Raw genomic sequence first — 26,212 nt, forward strand, 5'->3', positions numbered from 1 at the left:
AATATAGTACAAATAAAGAGTAGTTGTGTCCAAACTTTTGACTGGTACTGTGTGTGTAACGTTGTATTGTGTCCCCCTGCAGGTGTGGCAGATCCCTGACCAGATGGGGACCCAGCCCATATCAGAGCCCATCGTGGTGCTGGAGGGACACTCCAAACGTGTCGGCATTGTCACCTGGCACCCCACTGCACGCAACATACTACTCACTGCAGGTACACACACACACACACACACACACACACACACACACACACACACACACACACACACACACACACACACACACACACACACACTACTGCTGTATACTACAGGTACACACACACACACACACACTACTCAATATACTACTCAATGCAGGTACACACACACACACACACGCACACACACACACACACACACACACACACACACACACACACACACACACACACACACACACACACACACACACACACACACACACACACACACACACACACACACACATACTTTTACTCCCTCACCCTCCCTCTCTCCCTCCCCCTCTCTCTCCCCCAGGCAGTGATAACCTGATAATAATCTGGAACGTGGGGACTGGCGAGGCCCTCATCTCCATGGACGACCACCCAGACCTCATCTACAACGTCAGCTGGAACCGTAACGGCAGTCTGTTCTGCACCACCTGTAAGGACCGACGCCTCCGCGTGTGTGACCCCCGCAAGAGAGAGGTGGTCGCGGTGAGTTGGGGAGGGGGAGGGAGGGGGTGGTCGCGGTGAGTTGGGGAGGGAGGGGGGAGGGGGGAGGGGGGAGGGGGAGGGAGGTGGTGAGTTGGGGAGGGGGTGGGAGGTGGTGAGTTGGGGGAGGGGGTGGGAGGTGGTGAGTTGGGGAGGGGGAGGGAGGGGGGAGGGGGTGGGAGGTGGTGAGTTGGGGAGGGGGAGGGAGGGGGGAGGGGGTGGTCGCGGTGAGTTGGGGAGGGGGAGGGAGGTGGTGAGTTGGGGAGGGGGTGGGAGGTGGTGAGTTGGGGAGGGGGAGGGAGGTGGTGAGTTGGGGAGGGGGAGGGAGGTGGTGAGTTGGGGAGGGGGTGGGAGGTGGTGAGTTGGGGAGGGGGTGGGAGGTGGTGAGTTGGGGAGGGGGTGGGAGGTGGTGAGTTGGGGAGGGGGAGGGAGGTGGTGAGTTGGGGAGGTGGTGAGTTGGGGAGGGGGAGGGAGGTGGTGAGTTGGGGAGGGGGTGGGAGGTGGTGAGTTGGGGAGGGGGAGGGAGGTGGTGAGTTGGGGAGGGGGTGGGAGGTGGTGAGTTGGGGAGGGGGTGGGAGGTGGTGAGTTGGGGAGGGGGTGGGAGGTGGTGAGTTGGGGAGGGGGAGGGAGGTGGTGAGTTGGGGAGGGGGTGGGAGGTGGTGAGTTGGGGAGGGGGTGGGAGGTGGTGAGTTGGGGAGGGGGTGGGAGGTGGTGAGTTGGGGAGGGGGTGGGAGGTGGTGAGTTGGGGAGGGGGTGGGAGGTGGTGAGTTGGGGAGGGGGTGGGAGGTGGTGAGTTGGGGAGGGGGAGGGAGGTGGTGAGTTGGGGAGGGGGAGGGAGGTGGTGAGTTGGGGAGGGGGTGGGAGGTGGTGAGTTGGGGAGGGGGAGGGAGGTGGTGAGTTGGGGAGGGGGAGGGAGGTGGTGAGTTGGGGAGGGGGAGGGAGGTGGTGAGTTGGGGGAGGGGGTGGGAGGTGGTGAGTTGGGGGAGGGGGTGGGAGGTGGTGAGTTGGGGAGGGGGAGGGAGGTGGTGAGTTGGGGAGGGAGGTGGTGAGTTGGGGGAGGGGAGGGAGGTGGTGAGTTGGGGAGGGGGAGGGAGGTGGTGAGTTGGGGGAGGGGAGGGAGGTGGTGAGTTGGGGAGGGGGAGGGAGGTGGTGAGTTGGGGAGGGGGAGGGAGGTGGTGAGTTGGGGGAGGGGAGGGAGGTGGTGAGTTGGGGGAGGGGAGGGGGTTGTGTTGTAAAGTGCTGTCGTTGATGCTCCCGTTTCCGTGGAGATTGCGTTCATGGTAAAAGCTGCACATGACGGCTCAAACAGAAATTACCTGGAAATGTCAAGCTCACTACAACACGCCTCAGATTAGTTACATTCCGGCAGAAGTCTCTGTACTCTGTTATTGATGTCTGGCTTCTCCGTTCTGTCCAATAGGAGAGGATGGCTCCACACGAGGGGATCCGACCAATGAGGGCCATCTTCACCAGAGACGGAAACCTGTTCACTACTGGCTTCACCAGGATGAGCCAGAGAGAGCTGGGCCTGTGGGACCCGGTAATAAACACACACACAAGCCGACACACACACACACAGACAGGACACACAGACAGGACACACACAGTCAGGACACACAGTCAGGACACACACAGTCAGGACAGACAGTCAGGACACACAGACAGGACACACACAGACAGGACACACAGACAGGACACACAGACAGGACACACAGACAGGACACACAGTCAGGACACACAGTCAGGACACACAGTCAGGACACACAGACAGGACACACAGTCAGGACACACAGTCAGGACACACAGTCAGGACACTTGTGGACAGACTCAGACAGGACACTCACAGTGGACAGGTGTTGACAGGACACAGACAGGACACTCACAGTGGACAGGTGTGGACAGGACACAGACAGGACACTCACAGTGGACAGGTGTGGACAGGACACAGACAGGACACTCACAGTGGGCAGGTGTTGACAGACACAGACAGGACACTCACAGTGGGCAGGTGTTGACAGACACAGACAGGACACTCACAGTGGACAGGTGTGGACAGGACACAGACAGGACACTCACAGTGGGCAGGTGTTGACAGACACAGACAGGACACTCACAGTGGACAGGTGTGGACATACAGGACACACACAGTGAACAGGTGTGGACAGTCACACTCATATCTCTGACTCATATTTCTGACTCGTATCTTTGACTCGTATCTCTTGCAGAACAATGAACATCAATCATGTCTTTTCTAATCTTTCTTCAGACACATTTTGAGGAACCTATTGCACTGCTGGAGTTGGACACAAGTAACGGTGTGTTGTTACCGTACTACGACCCAGACACCAACATGGTTTACCTCTGTGGAAAGGTGTGACGTTATGAGCACACACACACACACACACACACACACACACACACACACACACACACACACACACACACACACACACACACACACACACACACACACACACACACCACACCACACCACACACACACACTCCCTCTCAGTAGATAACACTACCTCCTCTAGTACTACTAGTACTGTAACTCTCCCTTTAGATCAGGGCCGTCCAACTCGTTCCATGGAGGGCCTAGTGTCTGTAGGTTTTTGGGTTTTCCTTTCCATTAAGCCCTAGACAACCAGGTGAGTTCCTTACTGAGCCCTAGACAACCAGGTGAGGGGAGTTCCTTACTGAGCCCTAGACAACCAGGTGAGGGGAGTTCCTTACTGAGCCCTAGACAACCAGGTGAGGGGAGTTCCTTACTGAGCCCTAGACAACCAGGTGAGGGGAGTTCCTTACTGAGCCCTAGACAACCAGGTGAGGGGAGTTCCTTACTGAGCCCTAGACAACCAGGTGAAGGGAGTTCCTTACTGAGCCCTAGACAACCAGGTGAGGGGAGTTCCTTACTGAGCCCTAGACAACCAGGTGAGGGGAGTTCCTTACTGAGCCCTAGACAACCAGGTGAGGGGAGTTCCTTACTGAGCCCTAGACAACCAGGTGAGGGGAGTTCCTTACTGAGCCCTAGACAACCAGGTGAGGGGAGTTCCTTACTGAGCCCTAGACAACCAGGTGAGGGGAGTTCCTTACTGAGCTCTAGACAACCAGGTGAGGGGAGTTCCTTACTGAGCCCTAGACAACCAGGTGAGGGGAGTTCCTTACTGAGCCCTAGACAACCAGGTGAGGGGAGTTCCTTACTGAGACCTAGACAACCAGGTGAGGGGAGTTCCTTACTGAGACCTAGACAACCAGGTGAAGGGAGTTCCTTACTGAGACCTAGACAACCAGGTGAAAGGAGTTCCTTACTAATTAGTGACCTTAATTCATCAATCAAGTACCTGGGAGGAGCAAAAACCTGCAGACACTCAGCCCTCCGTGGAATGAGTTTGACATGTGCTTTAGTAGTAAATAATGTTGTCCCCTCCCCTCCTCTACCCTCTCCTCTCCTTTCTCCTCCCCACCCAACCTCCTCTCCTCTGCTCTGCTCTCCCCTCCCTCACCTCACCTCCTCTCTCCACCCCTTCTCTCCTCTCCTCACCCCTCCATCTCCTCTCCCCTCCCCTGCTATCCCTTCCCAATCCCTCCTCTCCCACCCCTCCTCTCGCCTCCCCTCACCTCACCTCCCCACTACTCTCCTCTCTGCTCTCCCCTCCCCACCGCTCCTCCCCTCCCACCTCTCCAGGGGGACAGTAGTATCCGGTACTTTGAGATAACAGAGGAACCTCCCTATGTCCACTACCTCAGTACCTTCAGCAGCAAGGAGCCTCAGAGGGGGATGGGCTTCATGCCCAAGAGAGGAGTGGATGTCAGCAAGTGTGAGATCGCCAGGTAGGAGACTCACACACATACAAACACACTACACACATACAAACACACTACACTCAAGGAACCCCTGGAGATCCTCAAGGAACCCCTGGAGATCATCAAGGAACCCCTGGAGATCCTCAAGGATCCCCTGGAGATCATCAAGAAGCCCCTGGAGATCATCAAGAAGCCCCTGGAGATGCTCAAGGAGCCCCTGGAGATCATCAAGGAACCCCTGGAGATCCTCAAGGAACCCTTGGAGATACTCAAGGAACCCTTGGAGATACTCAAGGAACCATTGGAGATACTCAAGGAACCCTTGGAGATACTCAAGGAACCCTTGGAGATACTCAAGGAACCATTGGAGATACTCAAGGAACCATTGCTCGTCAATGGTTCGATCCTATTTGCACCCTCGGTTAGTTGAGGGGTTCTTGGAGAAACCTTTAATGTTGCAATGAAGCAACAGGTCCCTGGAGGAACCCTGGAGTGGAGGTGTGGCTTAGTAGGGGCGTGGATTTAAGATCAATGTTTTCTGGAGTAAATGTGGGAGTAAATGTGGGAGTAAATGTCATTCCTGTTCATCTGTTCTGTCGTATAGTTGTCACATGTAAAGGTGGAACACTGACAGTGAGGCTGACAGATGAATTTGAGTTGGACAAGAGCCTATGAAAATCTAACAGTAGTAATAGTTACCACTTTATTACTATATGTAATCAGCAATGTTAATATTCATATTATTTATATTATAAACTGGGTGGTTTGAGCCCTGAGTGCTGATTGGCTGACAGCCATGGTATATCAGACCGTATACAACGGGTATGAAAAAACATTTATTTTTACTGCCCTAATTACGTTGGTAACCAGTTTATAATAGCAATAAGGCACGTCAGGGGTTTGTGGTATATGGCCAATATATCACGGCTAAGGGCTGTGTCATAGCACTCGTACATAAAAACATCCCTTAGCTGTGGTATATTGGCCATATACAACACCCACACCCCCCCGGGCCTTATTGCTTAATTAGATCGTGGACTACAGGAAAAGGAGGACCGAGCACGCCCCCATTCACATCGACGGGGCTGTAGTGGAGCAGGTCGAGAGCTTCAAGTTCCTTGGTGTCCACAACACTAAGGATCAATCATGGTCCAAACACACCAATACAGTCCGGAAGAGGCCACGACAACGCTTATCCCCCCCCTCAGGAGGCTGAAAAGATTTGGCATGGGACCTCAAAAAGTTCTACAGCTGCACCATCGAGAGAATCCTGACCGGTTGCATCACCGCCTGGTATGGCAACTGCTCGGCATCTGACCGTAAGGCGCTACAGAGGGTAGTGCGTACGGCCCAGTACCTTACAAATTGTCAAAGATTCCAGCCACCCAAGTCATAGAGTGTTCTCTCTGCTACCGGAGCGCCAAGCTTGGGACCAATTGGCTCTTTAACAGCTTCTACCCCAAAGCCATAAGACTGATGAACAGTTAATCAAATGGCTACTCTGACTATTTACATTGACCCCTTTATTTTATTATTATTATTATTGTTTTGCACTGACTCTCTTGCACTGACTCTCTTGCACAGGCTCGATGTACACACACACGCGCACACACACACACACACACACACACACACACACACACACACACACACACACACACACACACACACACACACACACACACACACACACACACACACACACACACACACACACACACACGCATGCATATTAATGCCACACAAACACACACACACAGTCTTGTACACACACACACTATTTATTATCTATGCCTAGTTACTTTTACCCCTACCTACATGTACACATTACCTCAATTACCTTGACTAACCTGTACCCCCGCACATTGACTCGGTACCGGTACCCCCTGTATATAGACTCGTTATTGTTATTTTATTGTGTTACTATTTTTCCTTTAGTTTATTTAGCTATTTTTTTCTTACTTACTTTAACAGAAAACCCTTTAACAAAACTCTGTTTGTTAAAGAGCATCTTAAGCATTTCACGGTAACCTGTTGTATTCGGGCGCAAATGACAAATACAATACGATTTGATTTGATTTGAATATGTAATACGCATCAATATTTAAGTAAAAGTTAAATGTGCAGTGTACAAACATAACATGATGAACAGGAATGACATTTACACTGACGGGTGACCAAAAATAACTATCTGAAAGGCACGCCTCCAATAAGCCATGCCTCTACACTATGTTATTAAAAAGGATCCGGTTGGAACCTTTACACAGGGGTTCCTCAAAGAACCTTTTTAGAGGGGTTCCTCAAAGAACCTTTTTAGAGGGGTTCCTCAAAGAACCTTTTTAGAGGGGTTCCTCAAAGAACCTTTTTGAACTGGAAAGGTTCCGTCGGTATGGCCTCCCAAAAGTTTCTTCCAGGCACCTTTACTTTCCCAGTATTTTTCCAATGTTCCATCCCAAGAATAAGTCCCTTTTCTCCCGGGTAACCCGCTATTTCCCTCCAAAACCGGAAGTGTCATTCAAAAGCATTATAAAGCATTATAAAGCATATAAATATGTCTAGATTTGATTAGAGCTTTGAGCCGCATGAAAATTCAAGCCTGTTGCTACCTGAGCCAGATGAGTCCTACATTAAAGACATTTTATGAGCCCAAGCCTAAAAAAATGTCAAATGATTGTCTAATAGGATATGATAGGCTAAGGGCTACTGCACATTACACACACCAGAAAAACATAAAAACCCATAGATGTTATGCTGTCTTGGGAAAATCAATGAAACTAGCTCCAGTAACCTGTGTGGACTGTATTACGGTTCTGTACTATAGACCTAATGCATTATATGGACTGGAATTACACACCTCGTTCAAACCATGAAGCTGCATGGGAGAGAACACCTGAGGCCTACAAAAGTTACAAGTATAGGCTAGGGAATTAGATTTTAATTTTGAAATATAATAGGCCCTATTTTACATTTTTATAATTAGTAGGCAGACGCATAACACTTTCATAATATTCTTCCGAATGTTGTATTACCTCCTCTTTCTCTAATGTTGCTTCAGTCCTTCCTCGCTCTCAACAGTTAAATTAAATATGTTTCGTTGTCCTTATATTGATCATTCTAATGACATCCTTGAATAATATGGGACTGGAATTAGATGCAGACGGCTTTCGCTTTCTCTTCACGAAGATTGAATGGTTATGGGTCTGAATTAATAACTGCTATAGTCTACCACCATCTGAATGGTTATGGGTCTGAATTAATAACTGCTATAGTCTACCACCATCTGAATGGGTCTGAATTAATAACTGCTATATTCTACCACCATCTGAATGGTTATGGGTCTGAATTAATAACTGCTATAGTCTACCACCATCTGAATGGTTATGGGTCTGAATTAATAACTGTTATAGTCTACCACCATCTGAATGGGTCTGAATTAATAACTGCTATAGTCTACCACCATCTGAATGGTTATGGGTCTGAATTAATAACTGTTATAGTCTACCACCATCTGAATGGTTATGGGTCTGAATTAATAACTGTTATAGTCTCCCACCATCTGAATGGTTATGGGTCTGAATTAATAACTGTTATAGTCTCCCACCATCTGAATGGTTATGGGTCTGAATTAATAACTGCTATAGTCTACCACCATCTGAATGGTTATGGGTCTGAATTAATAACTGTTATAGTCTACCACCATCTGAATGGGTCTGAATTAATAACTGCTATAGTCTACCACCATCTGAATGGTTATGGGTCTGAATTAATAACTGCTATAGTCTACCACCATCTGAATGGGTCTGAATTAATAACTGTTATAGTCTACCACCATCTGAATGGGTCTGAATTAATAACTGTTATAGTCTACCACCATCTGAATGGGTCTGAATTAATAACTGTTATAGTCTACCACCATCTGAATGGGTCTGAATTAATAACTGCTATAGTCTACCACCATCTGAATGGGTCTGAATTAATAACTGCTATAGTCTACCACCATCTGAATGGGTCTGAATTAATAACTGCTATAGTCTACCACCATCTGAATGGGTCTGAATTAATAACTGCTATAGCCTACCGCCATCTGAATGGGTCTGAATTAATAACTGCTATAGTCTACCACCATCTGAATGGTTATGGGTCTGAATTAATAACTGCTATAGCCTACCACCATCTGAATGGGTCTGAATTAATAACTGCTATAGTCTACCACCATCTGAATGGGTCTGAATTAATAACTGCTATAGCCTACCACCATCTGAATGGTTATGGGTCTGAATTAATAACTGTTATAGCCTACCACCATCTGAATGGTTATGGGTCTGAATTAATAACTGCTATAGCCTACCAGCATCTGAATGGTTATGGGTCTGAATTAATAACTGCTATAGCCTACCACCATCTGAATGGGTCTGAATTAATAACTGCTATAGTCTACCACCATCTGAATGGTTATGGGTCTGAATTAATAACTGCTATAGCCTACCACCATCTGAATGGGTCTGAATTAATAACTGCTATAGTCTACCACCATCTGAATGGGTCTGAATTAATAACTGCTATAGCCTACCACCATCTGAATGGGTCTGAATTAATAACTGCTATAGCCTACCACCATCTGAATGGGTCTGAATTAATAACTGTTATAGTCTACCACCATCTGAATGGGTCTGAATTAATAACTGCTATAGTCTACCACCATCTGAATGGTTATGGGTCTGAATTAATAACTGCTATAGCCTACCACCATCTGAATGGGTCTGAATTAATAACTGCTATAGCCTACCACCATCTGAATGGGTCTGAATTAATAACTGCTATAGCCTACCACCATCTGAATGGGTCTGAATTAATAACTGTTATAGTCTACCACCATCTGAATGGGTCTGAATTAATAACTGTTATAGTCTACCACCATCTGAATGGGTCTGAATTAATAACTGCTATAGTCTACCACCATCTGAATGGTTATGGGTCTGAATTAATAACTGCTATAGCCTACCACCATCTGAATGGTTATGGGTCTGAATTAATAACTGCTATAGTCTACCACCATCTGAATGGTTATGGGTCTGAATTAATAACTGCTATAGCCTACCACCATCTGAATGGGTCTGAATTAATAACTGCTATAGTCTACCACCATCTGAATGGTTATGGGTCTGAATTAATAACTGTTATAGTCTACCACCATCTGAATGGTTATGGGTCTGAATTAATAACTGCTATAGTCTACCACCATCTGAATGGGTCTGAATTAATAACTGTTATAGTCTACCACCATCTGAATGGTTATGGGTCTGAATTAATAACTGCTATAGTCTACCACCATCTGAATGGTTATGGGTCTGAATTAATAACTGTTATAGCCTACCACCATCTGAATGGTTATGGGTCTGAATTAATAACTGTTATAGTCTACCACCATCTGAATGGTTATGGGTCTGAATTAATAACTGCTATAGTCTACCACCATCTGAATGGTTATGGGTCTGAATTAATAACTGCTATAGTCTACCACCATCTGAATGGGTCTGAATTAATAACTGCTATAGTCTACCACCATCTGAATGGGTCTGAATTAATAACTACTATAGCCTACCACCATCTGAATGGGTCTGAATTAATAACTACTATAGTCTACCACCATCTGAATGGGTCTGAATTAATAACTGCTATAGTCTACCACCATCTGAATGGTTATGGGTCTGAATTAATAACTGTTATAGTCTACCACCATCTGAATGGTTATGGGTCTGAATTAATAACTGCTATAGTCTACCACCATCTGAATGGTTATGGGTCTGAATTAATAACTGCTATAGTCTACCACCATCTGAATGGTTATGGGTCTGAATTAATAACTGTTATAGTCTACCACCATCTGAATGGGTCTGAATTAATAACTGTTATAGTCTACCACCATCTGAATGGGTCTGAATTAATAACTACTATAGCCTACCACCATCTGAATGGGTCTGAATTAATAACTACTATAGTCTACCACCATCTGAATGGGTCTGAATTAATAACTGCTATAGTCTACCACCATCTGAATGGTTATGGGTCTGAATTAATAACTACTATAGTCTACCACCATCTGAATGGTTATGGGTCTGAATTAATAACTGCTATAGTCTACCACCATCTGAATGGGTCTGAATTAATAACTGTTATAGTCTACCACCATCTGAATGGGTCTGAATTAATAACTGTTATAGTCTACCACCATCTGAATGGTTATGGGTCTGAATTAATAACTGTTATAGTCTACCACCATCTGAATGGTTATGGGTCTGAATTAATAACTGCTATAGTCTACCACCATCTGAATGGTTATGGGTCTGAATTAATAACTGTTATAGCCTACCACCATCTGAATGGGTCTGAATTAATAACTGCTATAGTCTACCACCATCTGAATGGTTATGGGTCTGAATTAATAACTGCTATAGTCTACCACCATCTGAATGGTTATGGGTCTGAATTAATAACTGCTATAGTCTACCACCATCTGAATGGTTATGGGTCTGAATTAATAACTGCTATAGTCTACCACCATCTGAATGGGTCTGAATTAATAACTGCTATAGTCTACCACCATCTGAATGGTTATGGGTCTGAATTAATAACTGTTATAGTCTACCACCATCTGAATGGTTATGGGTCTGAATTAATAACTGTTATAGTCTACCACCATCTGAATGGTTATGGGTCTGAATTAATAACTGCTATAGTCTACCACCATCTGAATGGTTATGGGTCTGAATTAATAACTGCTATAGTCTACCGCCATCTGAATGGGTCTTAATTAATAACTGTTATAGTCTACCACCATCTGAATGGTTATGGGTCTGAATTAATAACTGTTATAGTCTACCACCATCTGAATGGTTATGGGTCTGAATTAATAACTGCTATAGTCTACCACCATCTGAATGGGTCTGAATTAATAACTGTTATAGCCTACCACCATCTGAATGGGTCTGAATTAATAACTGTTATAGTCTACCACCATCTGAATGGTTATGGGTCTGAATTAATAACTGTTATAGTCTACCACCATCTGAATGGTTATGGGTCTGAATTAATAACTGTTATAGTCTAGCACCATCTGAATGGGTCTGAATTAATAACTGCTATAGTCTACCACCATCTGAATGGTTATGGGTCTGAATTAATAACTGCTATAGTCTACCACCATCTGAATGGTTATGGGTCTGAATTAATAACTGCTATAGTCTACCACCATCTGAATGGTTATGGGTCTGAATTAATAACTGTTATAGCCTACCACCATCTGAATGGTTATGGGTCTGAATTAATAACTGTTATAGCCTACCACCATCTGAATGGTTATGGGTCTGAATTAATAACTGCTATAGTCTACCGCCATCTGAATGGGTCTTAATTAATAACTGCTATAGTCTACCACCATCTGAATGGTTATGGGTCTGAATTAATAACTGTTATAGCCTACCACCATCTGAATGGGTCTGAATTAATAACTGCTATAGTCTACCACCATCTGAATGGGTCTGAATTAATAACTGTTATAGTCTACCACCATCTGAATGGTTATGGGTCTGAATTAATAACTGCTATAGCCTACCACCATCTGAATGGGTCTGAATTAATAACTGCTATAGTCTACCACCATCTGAATGGTTATGGGTCTGAATTAATAACTGCTATAGTCTACCACCATCTGAATGGGTCTTAATTAATAACTGCTATAGTCTACCACCATCTGAATGGTTATGGGTCTGAATTAATAACTGCTATAGTCTACCACCATCTGAATGGGTCTGAATTAATAACTGCTATAGTCTACCACCATCTGAATGGTTATGGGTCTGAATTAATAACTGCTATAGTCTACCACCATCTGAATGGTTATGGGTCTGAATTAATAACTGCTATAGTCTACCACCATCTGAATGGGTCTTAATTAATAACTGCTATAGTCTACCACCATCTGAATGGTTATGGGTCTGAATTAATAACTGTTATAGCCTACCACCATCTGAATGGGTCTGAATTAATAACTGCTATAGTCTACCACCATCTGAATGGGTCTGAATTAATAACTGTTATAGTCTACCACCATCTGAATGGTTATGGGTCTGAATTAATAACTGTTATAGCCTACCACCATCTGAATGGGTCTGAATTAATAACTGCTATAGTCTACCACCATCTGAATGGGTCTGAATTAATAACTGTTATAGTCTACCGCCATCTGAATGGTTATGGGTCTGAATTAATAACTGTTATAGTCTACCACCATCTGAATGGGTCTGAATTAATAACTGCTATAGTCTACCACCATCTGAATGGTTATGGGTCTGAATTAATAACTGTTATAGTCTACCACCATCTGAATGGTTATGGGTCTGAATTAATAACTGTTATAGCCTACCACCATCTGAATGGTTATGGGTCTGAATTAATAACTGCTATATTCTACCACCATCTGAATGGGTCTGAATTAATAACTGTTATAGTCTACCACCATCTGAATGGTTATGGGTCTGAATTAATAACTGTTATAGTCTCCCACCATCTGAATGGGTCTGAATTAATAACTGCTATAGTCTACCACCATCTGAATGGGTCTGAATTAATAACTGTTATAGTCTACCACCATCTGAATGGTTATGGGTCTGAATTAATAACTGCTATAGTCTACCACCATCTGAATGGGTCTGAATTAATAACTGTTATAGTCTACCACCATCTGAATGGTTATGGGTCTGAATTAATAACTGATATAGTCCACCACCATCTGAATGGGTCTGAATTAATAACTGTTATAGTCTACCACCATCTGAATGGTTATGGGTCTGAATTAATAACTGATATAGTCTACCACCATCTGAATGGTTATGGGTCTGAATTAATAACTGCTATAGTCTACCACCATCTGAATGGTTATGGGTCTGAATTAATAACTGCTATAGCCTACCACCATCTGAATGGTTATGGGTCTGAATTAATAACTGTTATAGTCTACCACCATCTGAATGGGTCTGAATTAATAACTGCTATAGTCTACCACCATCTGAATGGGTCTGAATTAATAACTGCTATAGCCTACCACCATCTGAATGGTTATGGGTCTGAATTAATAACTGTTATAGTCTACCACCATCTGAATGGTTATGGGTCTGAATTAATAACTGTTATAGTCTACCACCATCTGAATGGGTCTGAATTAATAACTGCTATAGTCTACCACCATCTGAATGGTTATGGGTCTGAATTAATAACTGCTATAGTCTACCACCATCTGAATGGTTATGGGTCTGAATTAATAACTGCTATAGTCTACCACCATCTGAATGGGTCTGAATTAATAACTGCTATAGTCTACCACCATCTGAATGGTTATGGGTCTGAATTAATAACTGTTATAGTCTACCACCATCTGAATGGGTCTGAATTAATAACTGCTATAGTCTACCACCATCTGAATGGTTATGGGTCTGAATTAATAACTGTTATAGTCTACCACCATCTGAATGGTTATGGGTCTGAATTAATAACTGTTATAGTCTACCACCATCTGAATGGTTATGGGTCTGAATTAATAACTGTTATAGTCTACCACCATCTGAATGGTTATGGGTCTGAATTAATAACTGTTATAGCCTACCACCATCTGAATGGTTATGGGTCTGAATTAATAACTGCTATATTCTACCACCATCTGAATGGGTCTGAATTAATAACTGTTATAGTCTACCACCATCTGAATGGTCATGGGTCTGAATTAATAACTGTTATAGTCTGCCACCATCTGAATGGTTATGGGTCTGAATTAATATCTGTTATAGCCTACCACCATCTGAATGGTTATGGGTCTGAATTAATAACTGCTATAGCCTACCACCATCTGAATGGTTATGGGTCTGAATTAATAACTGTTATAGCCTACCACCATCTGAATGGGTCTGAATTAATAACTGTTATAGTCTACCGCCATCTGAATGGTTATGGGTCTGAATTAATAACTGCTATAGTCTACCACCATCTGAATGGTTATGGGTCTGAATTAATAACTGATATAGTCTACCACCATCTGAATGGTTATGGGTCTGAATTAATAACTGCTATAGTCTACCACCATCTGAATGGTTATGGGTCTGAATTAATAACTGCTATAGCCTACCACCATCTGAATGGTTATGGGTCTGAATTAATAACTGCTATAGTCTACCACCATCTGAATGGTTATGGGTCTGAATTAATAACTGCTATAGTCTACCACCATCTGAATGGGTCTGAATTAATAACTGTTATAGTCTACCACCATCTGAATGGTTATGGGTCTGAATTAATAACTGCTATAGTCTACCACCATCTGAATGGGTCTGAATTAATAACTGCTATAGTCTACCACCATCTGAATGGTTATGGGTCTGAATTAATAACTGTTATAGTCTACCACCATCTGAATGGTTCTGAATTAATAACTGCTATAGTCTACCACCATCTGAATGGTTATGGGTCTGAATTAATAACTGCTATAGTCTACCACCATCTGAATGGGTCTGAATTAATAACTGCTATAGTCTACCACCATCTGAATGGTTATGGGTCTGAATTAATAACTGTTATAGTCTACCACCATCTGAATGGGTCTGAATTAATAACTGCTATAGTCTACCACCATCTGAATGGGTCTGAATTAATAACTGCTATAGTCTACCACCATCTGAATGGTTATGGGTCTGAATTAATAACTGTTATAGTCTACCACCATCTGAATGGGTCTGAATTAATAACTGCTATAGTCTACCACCATCTGAATGGGTCTGAATTAATAACTGCTATAGTCTACCACCATCTGAATGGTTATGGGTCTGAATTAATAACTGCTATAGTCTACCACCATCTGAATGGTTATGGGTCTGAATTAATAACTGCTATAGTCTACCACCATCTGAATGGGTCTGAATTAATAACTGTTATAGTCTACCACCATCTGAATGGGTCTGAATTAATAACTGCTATAGTCTACCACCATCTGAATGGGTCTGAATTAATAACTGTTATAGTCTACCACCATCTGAATGGGTCTGAATTAATAACTGCTATAGTCTACCACCATCTGAATGGGTCTGAATTAATAACTGCTATAGTCTACCACCATCTGAATGGGTCTGAATTAATAACTGTTATAGTCTACCACCATCTGAATGGGTCTGAATTAATAACTGCTATAGTCTACCACCATCTGAATGGGTCTGAATTAATAACTGCTATAGTCTACCACCATCTGAATGGTTATGGGTCTGAATTAATAACTGCTATAGTCTACCACCATCTGAATGGGTCTGAATTAATAACTGTTATAGTCTACCACCATCTGAATGGGTCTGAATTAATAACTGCTATAGTCTACCACCATCTGAATGGGTCTGAATTAATAACTGCTATAGTCTACCACCATCTGAATGGGTCTGAATTAATAACTGTTATAGTCTACCACCATCTGAATGGGTCTGAATTAATAACTGCTATAGTCTACCACCATCTGAATGGGTCTGAATTAATAACTGCTATAGTCTACCACCATCTGAATGGTTATGGGTCTGAATTAATAACTGTTATAGTCTACCACCATCTGAATGGTTATGGGTCTGAATTAATAACTGCTATAGCCTACCACCATCTGAATGGTTATGGGTCTGAATTAATAACTGCTATAGTCTACCACCATCTGAATGGTTATGGGTCTGAATTAATAACTGCTATAGCCTACCACCATCTGAATGGTTATGGGTCTGAATTAATAACTGTTATAGCCTACCACCATCTGAATGGTTATGGGTCTGAATTAATAACTGATATAGTCTACCACCATCTGAATGGTTATGGGTCTGAATTAATAACTGTTATAGCCTACCACCATCTGAATGGTTATGGGTCTGAATTAATAACTGATATAGTCTACCACCATCTGAATGGTTATGGGTCTGAATTAATAACTGTTATAGCCTACCACCATCTGAATGGTTATGGGTCTGAATTAATAACTGATATAGCCTACCACCATCTGAATGGTTATGGGTCTGAATTAATAACTGTTATAGCCTACCACCATCTGAATGGTTATGGGTCTGAATTAATAACTGATATAGTCTACCACCATCTGAATGGTTATGGGTCTGAATTAATAACTGATATAGTCTACCACCATCTGAATGGTTATGGGTCTGAATTAATAACTGCTATAGCCTACCACCATCTGAATGGTTATGGGTCTGAATTAATAACTGCTATAGTCTACCACCATCTGAATGGTTATGGGTCTGAATTAATAACTGCTATAGCCTACCACCATCTGAATGGTTATGGGTCTGAATTAATAACTGCTATAGTCTACCACCATCTGAATGGTTATGGGTCTGAATTAATAACTGCTATAGTCTACCACCATCTGAATGGTTATGGGTCTGAATTAATAACTGCTATAGTCTACCACCATCTGAATGGTTATGGGTCTGAATTAATAACTGCTATAGTCTACCGCCATCCCGCATTCTCTCTTCTTTCAAACTCCCCGGTGAGTTATTTTGGGTGCAAGCTTGCATACCTTTTCAAATAGTCTATTAATATGAAGAAGAAAAAATATCCAACAAGCTTTTCTAGTCTAGCTTTTCCTGGGACTCCAAGAGCTGAGAAGGAGAGGCCAGTGGAGCGCAGGTGAACATGACGATAGAGGCTATGTTAGAAGCTTATACATATTAACGCATCATTCATTAGATAGATATATGGATAATACTGCATTGAATTACCTGAACGAGGTAGTCCAGGATATCTATATACTACATGTAACTGACAAAATAAAGGAAACACCAATATATGGTGTCTTAATAGGGTGGTGGTCCAACACGAGCCGCCAGAACAGTGTCAACGCACCTTGGCATAAGTTCTACAAGTGTCTGGACCTCTATTGGAGGGATGTGACACCATTCTTCTACGAGAAATTCCATCATTTGGTGTTATGTTAATGGAGGTGGAAAACGTCGTGTCGGGCACCGCTCCAGTATCTCCCATAAGTTTTCAATTGGGTTGAGATCTGGTGACTGAGACGGCCATGGCATATGGTTAACATCGTTTTCATGCTCATCAAACCAGTCAGTGACCACTGGTGCCCTGTGGGGATATTGTCATCCTGGATAGAAATGATTCACCAGAGGTTGAAGGTGATCACTCAGAATGACTGTGTATTTATTGGTGTTAACCTTGCTCTCTAAGGGGTTGAGTGGACCTAAACCATGCCAGGAAAATGCACTCCACCACCATAACAGATCCACCAGAACTCTAATTTACTCATTCATTCACATAGCCTGTACTGTACCTCATTCATTCACATAGCCTGTACTGTACCTCATTCATTCACATAGCCTGTACTGTACCTCATTCATTCACATAGCCTGTACTGTACCTCATGCATTCACATAGCCTGTACTGTACCTCATGCATTCACATAGCCTGTACTGTACCTCATTCATTCACATAGCCTGTACTGTACCTCATTCATTCACATAGCCTGTACTGTACCTCATTCATTCACATAGCCTGTACTGTACCTCATTCATTCACATAGCCTGTACTGTACCTTATTCATTCACATAGCCTGTACTGTACCTCATTCATTCACATAGCCTGTACTGTACCTCATTCATTCACATAGCCTGTACTGTCCTTAATTTTGGCAGTTACCAGTATATATGTTTGTATATATATATATACACAAGTAATATAAGTATTACTTGTGTAAGTATTCAGGCCCCTTGACTTTTTCCACATTTAGTTACGTTACAGCCTTATTCTAAAATGGATTAAATATACGTTTTTCCTCATCAATCTACACACAATACCCCATAATTACATCACAATACCCCAAAATGACAAAGCAACAACAGGTTATTTGAATTTTCTGCACATTTATTAAAAATAAAAAACTGAAATACCTTATTTAACATACATAAGTATTCAGACACTTTGCTAAGAGACTCGAAACCTGGCACCATCCCTACGGTGAAGCATGGTGGTGGCAGCATCATGCTGTGGGGATGTTTTTCAGCGGCAGGGACTGGGAGACTAGTCAGGATCGAGGGAAAGATGAACGGAGCAAAGTACAGAGTGATCCTTGATGAAAACCTGCTCCAGAGCGCCTTAAGCACACAGCCAAGACAACGCAGGAGTGGCTTCCAGACAAGTCTCTGAATGTCCTTGAGTGGCCCAACCAGAGCCTGGACTTGAACCAGATTGAACCTCTGGAGAGACCTGAAAATAGCTGTGCAGCGACGCTCCCCATCCAACCTGACAGAGCTTAAGAGGATCTGCAGTTAAGAATGGGAGAAACTCCCCAAATACAGGTGCGCCAAGCTTGTAGCGTCAAACCCAAGAAGACTCAAGGCTGTAATCGCTGCCAAAGGTGCTTCAACAAAGTACTGAGTAAAGGATCTGAATACTTATGTAAATGTGACAATTGTTTTTAATTTTTTTTTATATATTTGCTAACATTTCTTAAAACCTGATTTTAATTTGTCATTATGGGGTATTGTGTGTAGATTGATGAAGGGAAGAAAAAAACAATTGAATCCATTTTAGAATAAGGCTGTAACATAACAAAATGTGGAAAAAGAGAAGGGGTCTAAATACTTTATATTGATCTTGAAGAGGATTGTCTATTTTGGATGCTATTTGAATGTTGTTGAGAAAGCGAGAGAAAGATTTGCATGCGCACTGATTTAAAGCAACAATATTTGAGTGAGAGGCTGTTTAAAAACTCTTGAGCTGAAATTTAAAAAAAATATATATCTTTACAATATTAAAATAATGTGACCCCCGATAGCCAGATGGAGATGTGTAAATTAGACTCTGTCCTAATATTACTGTAGCATAGGCTATGATGCAACAAATGTACCTGTCACAAAGTGAGAAAGTTACCAGCTGTCTGTCCGCACCCTGAGCGTTGATGATTGATCCTTGAGAAAGCAGAGAGAAGGCCATAGAGAAGCCAGATTTAGACATCGCATATGTTATTTAACAGTTCCATTTCACGTCATGCTGTTCATAGTAATCATTTATTATAATTGACCGGTTTCTCGCAGGTATTTATCCCGGGAAACCAAGAGTGGGTTTGGGCGGTGAATCTTAGTAAATCTCGGTAATCCGGTTCCTGCCAATAAACCCTAACACACACACACACACACACACACACACACACACACACACACACACACACACACACACACACACACACACACACACACACACACACACACACAGACACACACACACACACACAGACACACACACACACACACAGACACACACACACACAGACACACACACACACAGACCACACACACACACACACACACACACACACACACACACACACACACACACAGACACACACACACACACAGACACACACACACACACACACAGATCACACACACACACAGACCACACACACACACACACACACACACAATTAGGGATAGATGTTATGCACAGGTACATGCAGGGTGTAGGCTTTAGCTCAGCAGGCGAATGTGAGAGTATTTGTTGTGGCTATTCTCAAAATTGGACTTTGCTCTGTTCCCCAGGTTATATAAGCTTCATGACAAGAAGTGTGAACCCATTGCCATGACAGTACCTAGAAAGGTAAGCCACACTCTCTCTATCCCTCTCCCTCCTTACATTAACGAACATGTGTTAAACTCATTCCACGGAGGGCTGAGTGTCTTTGGGTTTTCTCTCCTCCCAGGTACTTGATTGATGAATTAAGGTCACTAATCAGTAAGGAACTCCCTTCACCTGGTTGTCTAGGGCTCAGTAAGGAACTCACCTGGTTGTCTAGGTCTCAGTAAGGAACTCCCTTCACCTGGTTGTCTAGGGCTCAGTAAGGAACTCACCTGGTTGTCTAGGTCTCAGTAAGGAACTCCCTTCGCCTGGTTGTCTAGGGCTTAATGGAAAGGAAAAACCAAAAACCTGCAGACACTAGGCCCTCCATGGAATGTGTTTGACACCCCTGCGTTAACGGCTTGTTAAAACTAAGCATATTTACCTCTCTCCCACCCCTTTGCACCTCTCCCCTCCAGTCGGACCTGTTCCAGGATGACCTATATCCAGACACGGCAGGTCCCGACCCGGCCCTGGAGCCAGAGGAGTGGCTGGAGGGGCGAGACGAGGACCCCATCCTTCAGTCCATGAGGGACGGCTACGTTCCCCCCAAGAGCCGCGAGCTCAAAGTGGCCAGGAAGAATGTTCTGGACTCCAGACCCACCCCCAGACGCAGCATGTCCTCCTGCGATGGCTCAGCCAACCTGCCCGTGAGTCAGACTAAATATATCACCTCTTTATCTGAATGTTTGTCTAAAAACCCTTGTTCCCGACCTGTCTGTCCTGTCTCTGATCTGTCTGTCCTCTCCTTGACCTGTCTCTCATGTACCTGCCTGTCCTGTCCCTGACATGTCTGTCCTGTCCTTGACCTGTCTCTCATGTACCTGCCTGTCCTGTCTTTGACCTGTCTGCCCTGTACCTGTCTGTCCTCTCCTTGACCTGTCTCTCCTGTACCTGCCTGTCCTGTCCCTGACCTGTCTGTCCTGTTTCTTCTTTCCATCTCCTCTCTCTCCTTCCTCCATCTCTCCATCCCTCCTTCCCTTTCTCCTTCCTCCATCTCTCCTTCCTCCATCCCTCTCTCCTTCCTCCATCTCTCCTTCCTCCATCTCTCCTTCCCTCCTTCCCTTTCTCCTTCCTCCATCTCTCCTTCCTCCATCCCTCTCTCCTTCCTCCATCTCTCCTTCCTCCATCTCTCCTTCCTCCATCCCTCTCTCCTTCCTCCATCTCTCCTTCCTCCATCTCTCCATCCCTCATTCTCTCTCTCCTTCCTCCATCCTTCCTCCCTCTCTCTCCTTCCTCCATCCCTCCTCCCTCTCTCTCATCCCTCCTCCCTCCATCTCTCCTTCCTCCATCCCTCCTCCCTCTCTCTCCTTCATCCCTCTCTCTCCTTCCTCCATCCCTCCATCTCTCCATCCCTCCTCCCTCTCTCTCCATCCCTCCTTCCTCCATCTCTCCTTCCTCCATCCCTCCTCCCTCTCTCTCCTTCCTCCATCTCTCCATCCCTCCATCTCTCCATCCCTCCTCCCTCTCTCCAGCCTCAGTTGGTAGATCGGTTGTTGGAGGAAGTTAAGAATCTCAAGGCGACAGTTCTGTCTCAAGAGAAGAGAATCTGTGACCTGGAGAATAAACTATCCAAGTACACCAACGGCACAGCCTGACACACACACACACACACACAGCCTGACACACACAGACACACACACACATCCTGCACACACACACCGCGGCAACCCCTACACACACAAATACAGATACAACGTTAAAACACACTGAAACAACACCGCCATTCCCCTACACACACTGCACAATAACCTCACTGACCTCATATACACCGCGTGATTCAGTCAAAGGCATAATCAACAAGCACATTGCACTTGACCTTTAAAGGCGCATTGTCAGAGGTGCAGCGCTGCAACCTGCCTTTAAATTAATCTGTCCCTAACAACCCCAATAACGCCTAACTTCAAACACACATAACCCCCCCCCCCCCCCAAAACACACACATAACCCCCCCCAAAACACACACATAACCCCCCCTACCCCCCAAAAACACACATAACCCCCCACCCCCCAAAACACACACATAACCCCCCCCCAAAACACACACATAACCCCCCCCTACCCCCCAAAAACACACATAACCCCCCACCCCCCAAAACACACATAACCCCCCCCCAAAACACACACATAACCCCCCCTACCCCCCAAAAACACACATAACTCCCCACCCCCCAAAAACACACATAACTCACACACCCCAAAACACACACATAACACCCCCCACAAACACACACATAACACACCCCAAAACACACACACAACCCCCCACCCCCCAAAAACACACATAACCCCCCCAAAACACACACATAACCCACACACCCCAAAATACGCACATAACCCACACCCCCCCAAAACACACACATAACACACACCCCAAAACACACACATAACCCCCCACCCCCCCAAATAAACACACATGCATAAAAACACACACCACACCAATGCTCGCCCTAGAGACAGATGTCAGTTGAACATGCTGTATGAGTAAAGGGTTGTGAGAAAGTGAGCTGTTAGTAGGTTTGCAAAATCTCCGGTAATTTCTCCACATTTTCCTGAAATTTTGTCTTGAAGAATTCTAGAATCAGGAGAGAATAAGCCGGAATTCTAGAATCAGGAGAGAATACGCCGGAATTCTAGAATCAGGAGAGAATACGCCGGAATTCTAGAATCCTCCAAACAGGATTTCTGGAAAACCTGGGAATTTTGTGAAAGTTCCCACATGAAAAAATACTGTAGTGTATACTATGGTAGGAATACTGTAGCATTTACTGTAGTTTTTATACGGAGTGGAGTCAGCAAAATACTGTAGTGTATACTATGGTAGGAATACTGTAGCATTTACTGTAGTGTTGATACGGAGTGGAGTCAGCAAAATACTGTAGTGTATACTATGGTAGGAATACTGTAGCATTTACTGTAGTTTTTATACGGAGTGGAGTCAGCAAAATACTGTAGTGTATACTATGGTAGGAATACTGTAGCATTTACTGTAGTTTTTATACGGAGTGGAGTCAGCAAAATACTGTAGTATTTAAAGTTTATTATAGTGTAAATACTGTAGTAAAAATAGCAGTATGTACTGTAGTATTTTTGCAGACTGTAGTATACTGTAATATTTACTGTAGTGTTTTTGCAGACTGTAGTATACTGTAGTGTTTTTGCGGACTGTAGTATACTGTAGTATTTACTGTAGTATTTTTGCAGACTGTAGTATACTGTAGTATTTACTGTTGTGTTTTTGCGGACTGTAGTATACTGTTGTGTTTTTGCGGACTGTAGTATACTGTTGTGTTTTTGCGGACTGTAGTATACTGTAGTATTTACTGTTGTGTTTTTGCGGACTGTAGTATACTGTATTATTTACTGTTGTGTTTTTATTTTATTATCTTTGACATAGAAGTGTGTGTGTGGGGGGGGGGGGGGGTTCTCCTTGAAGAAACCTGCTGGAGAAATACTAAAAGAGCAAATGTTCCACAACCTTGAAGGAACGGAGACTTCAGCCCTTCTGCTCTTCTCTACAACCTGTAGGGAACACAATATATGGTCTATACTTGGCATGTCGGTTTCTCACTTATGTGAATATGGGGGAGGGGAATGGGCAAATTGAATACTGTAGTATTTTACGCAGACTGTAGTGTTCTTGCCGACACATTATTGTAGTATTTACTACAGTGTTATTTTGTTGATACTGCTGTAGTATTTACTATAGTATTCTACAGTATACTACAACATTATATACCAAGTACTACACATGATCGAGGGATACTATAGTGTGTAGTATAGTATTCTACAGTATACTAAAGTTTACTACAGTATTTGGTACTAAGTACTGTGGTATTCTATAGTAAACTGTAGTATTTTTTTATGTGGGTTATCGTAATTTTGCAACTACCCCTAGTTTTGAGTTTGTATTTACATCCAAAAGATGAATGCAGGTCTGGTTGAAGGACTAAAGTAAGTGATTCAAGTTTGTTTAAATGTTTTTTATTGCTGTTTTCAGAGGATAGGTTTTGCTGAAAGTTCTCTCGCTCTAGGTGCTTCTGGAAATTGGATCACACACACTCTGTCTCCCTCTCTGTCACACACTCTGTCACACACTCTGTCACACACTCTGTCACACACTCTGTCCCCCACTCTGTCCCCCACTCTGTCCCCCACTCTGTCCCACACTCTGTCCCACACTCTGTCCCCCACTCTGTCCCCCACTCTGTCCCCCACTCTGTCCCCCACTCTGTCCCCCACTCTGTCCCCCTCTCTGTCACACACTCTGTCCCCCTCTCTGTCCCCCTCTCTGTCCCCCACTCTGTCACACACTCTGTCCCCCACTCTGTCCCCCACTCTGTCACACACTCTGTCCCCCACTCTGTCCCCCACTCTGTCCCCCACTCTGTCCCCCTCTTTATCCGTCCATCGCCGACCAACACTCAGTAATAACAGGATCTGTTAACCTTCTCAAAATGTAAATAGTGCGATTATAAAAAATAACAAAAATAAAAAAGAGTTTTGTGTATTCTGTAAAGGATGAGACACGACATCAATAAAAACAATCTTTCTTTTTTCTTAAGCTTGGGTTATCCTTTCAATTTCTCACGGAGCTGCTCACATTGCAGCTATGTGTTATTAGATATTATACTGCTTATATTGTAGCTGTGTGTTATTAGATATTATACTGCTTATATTGTAGCTGTGTGTTATTAGATATTATACTGCTTATATTGTAGCTGTGTGTTATTAGGTATTATACTGCTTATATTGTAGCTGTGTGCTATTAGGTATTAGGCCAGAAAATGGCGGCAAATCCCCTAGTCTCTCCCTCCCTCCCTATCTCTCACACACGCACACGCACCCACACAAACACCCTGACCTCCCTTGCACCCACCCACACACACACACTCACCCTGACCACCCACACACACACACACACACACACACACACACACACACACACAAGGAGAAACAAAGTTAAATCTACTGCTGTTCTCAGAATCAATGACCTAACCTCTGATGGCTGTGTGTGTGAATGTGTGTGTGTGTGTGTGTGTGCGCGTCTTATTTACATAAGCATTCAGACCCCACCTTATTTACATAAGTATTCAGACCCCACCTTATTTACATAAGTATTCAGACCCCACCCGATTTACATAAGTATTCAGACCCCACCCGATTTACATAAGTATTCAGACCCCACCCGATTTACATAAGTATTCAGACCCCACCTTATTTACATAAGTATTCAGACCCCACTTTATTTACATAAGTATTCAGACCCTACCTACATAAGTATTCAGACCCCACTTTATTTACACAAGTATTCAGACCCCACCTTATTTACATAAGTATTCAGACCCCACTTTATTTACATAAGTATTCAGACCCTACCTACATAAGTATTCAGACCCCACTTTATTTACATAAGTATTCAGACCCCACTTTATTTACACAAGTATTCAGACCCCACCTTATTTACATAAGTATTCAGACCCCACCTTATTTACATAGGTATTCAGACCCTTTGGTATGAGATTCGAAATTGAGCTCAGATGCATCCTGTTTCCATTGACCATCCTTGAAATGTTTCGACAACTTGATTGGAGTCCACTTGTGGTAAATTCAGTTGATTGGACATGATTTGAAAAGGCACACTCCTGTCTTTATAAGGTCCCAAAAAATCTGTTTTTGCTTTGTAATTATGGTGTATTGTGTGTAGATTGATGAGGGAGGGGGGGACTATTTAATCCATTTTAGAATAAGGCTGTTAACGTAACAAAATGTGGAAAAAGTCAAGGGGTCTGAATACTTTCCGAATGTATGGATTGGGTGCGTAACCTGATTAGTTCGTCCACCCACGGTGCTCAGAATAACAGAAATCGCGTTTAGATTATGGTAATTCATCTCAACAGAGCATGCAAATCGAGGATGCAATGACGTGTGTTCTTCTTACCGCGCACTTTGAAGATGTTCGAGTAACTGACTGGC

The 26,212-nt window shown here is 43.7% G+C and overlaps 1 protein-coding gene and 1 non-coding gene across 2 annotated transcripts in view; one reads left to right on the forward strand and one right to left on the reverse strand.

Annotated features, from left to right (window-relative positions):
* The window catches only part of LOC120056725 (coronin-6-like), a 25,409-nt gene extending 4,385 nt beyond the window's left edge, over positions 1–21,024 (forward strand). Inside the window, exons 2-8 of the mRNA XM_039004930.1 lie at positions 83–212; positions 541–719; positions 2,137–2,256; positions 2,983–3,087; positions 4,404–4,549; positions 20,161–20,218; positions 20,656–21,024. Of these exons, the coding sequence (XP_038860858.1) occupies positions 83–212; positions 541–719; positions 2,137–2,256; positions 2,983–3,087; positions 4,404–4,549; positions 20,161–20,218; positions 20,656–21,024 (1,107 nt within the window). The remainder of the gene's footprint in view (positions 1–82; positions 213–540; positions 720–2,136; positions 2,257–2,982; positions 3,088–4,403; positions 4,550–20,160; positions 20,219–20,655) is intronic.
* Positions 21,025–23,654: 2,630 nt separating this feature from the next.
* Positions 23,655–23,708, reverse strand: LOC120057652. Its single transcript, XR_005477940.1, has one exon. It is a non-coding gene; the product is annotated as a U7 small nuclear RNA (small nuclear RNA).
* Between the last annotated feature and the right edge of the window lie 2,504 nt (positions 23,709–26,212).

The sequence above is a fragment of the Salvelinus namaycush genome, chromosome 12 (genome assembly GCF_016432855.1).
Source record: "Salvelinus namaycush isolate Seneca chromosome 12, SaNama_1.0, whole genome shotgun sequence".
In the NCBI taxonomy this organism is placed as follows: domain Eukaryota; kingdom Metazoa; phylum Chordata; class Actinopteri; order Salmoniformes; family Salmonidae; genus Salvelinus; species Salvelinus namaycush.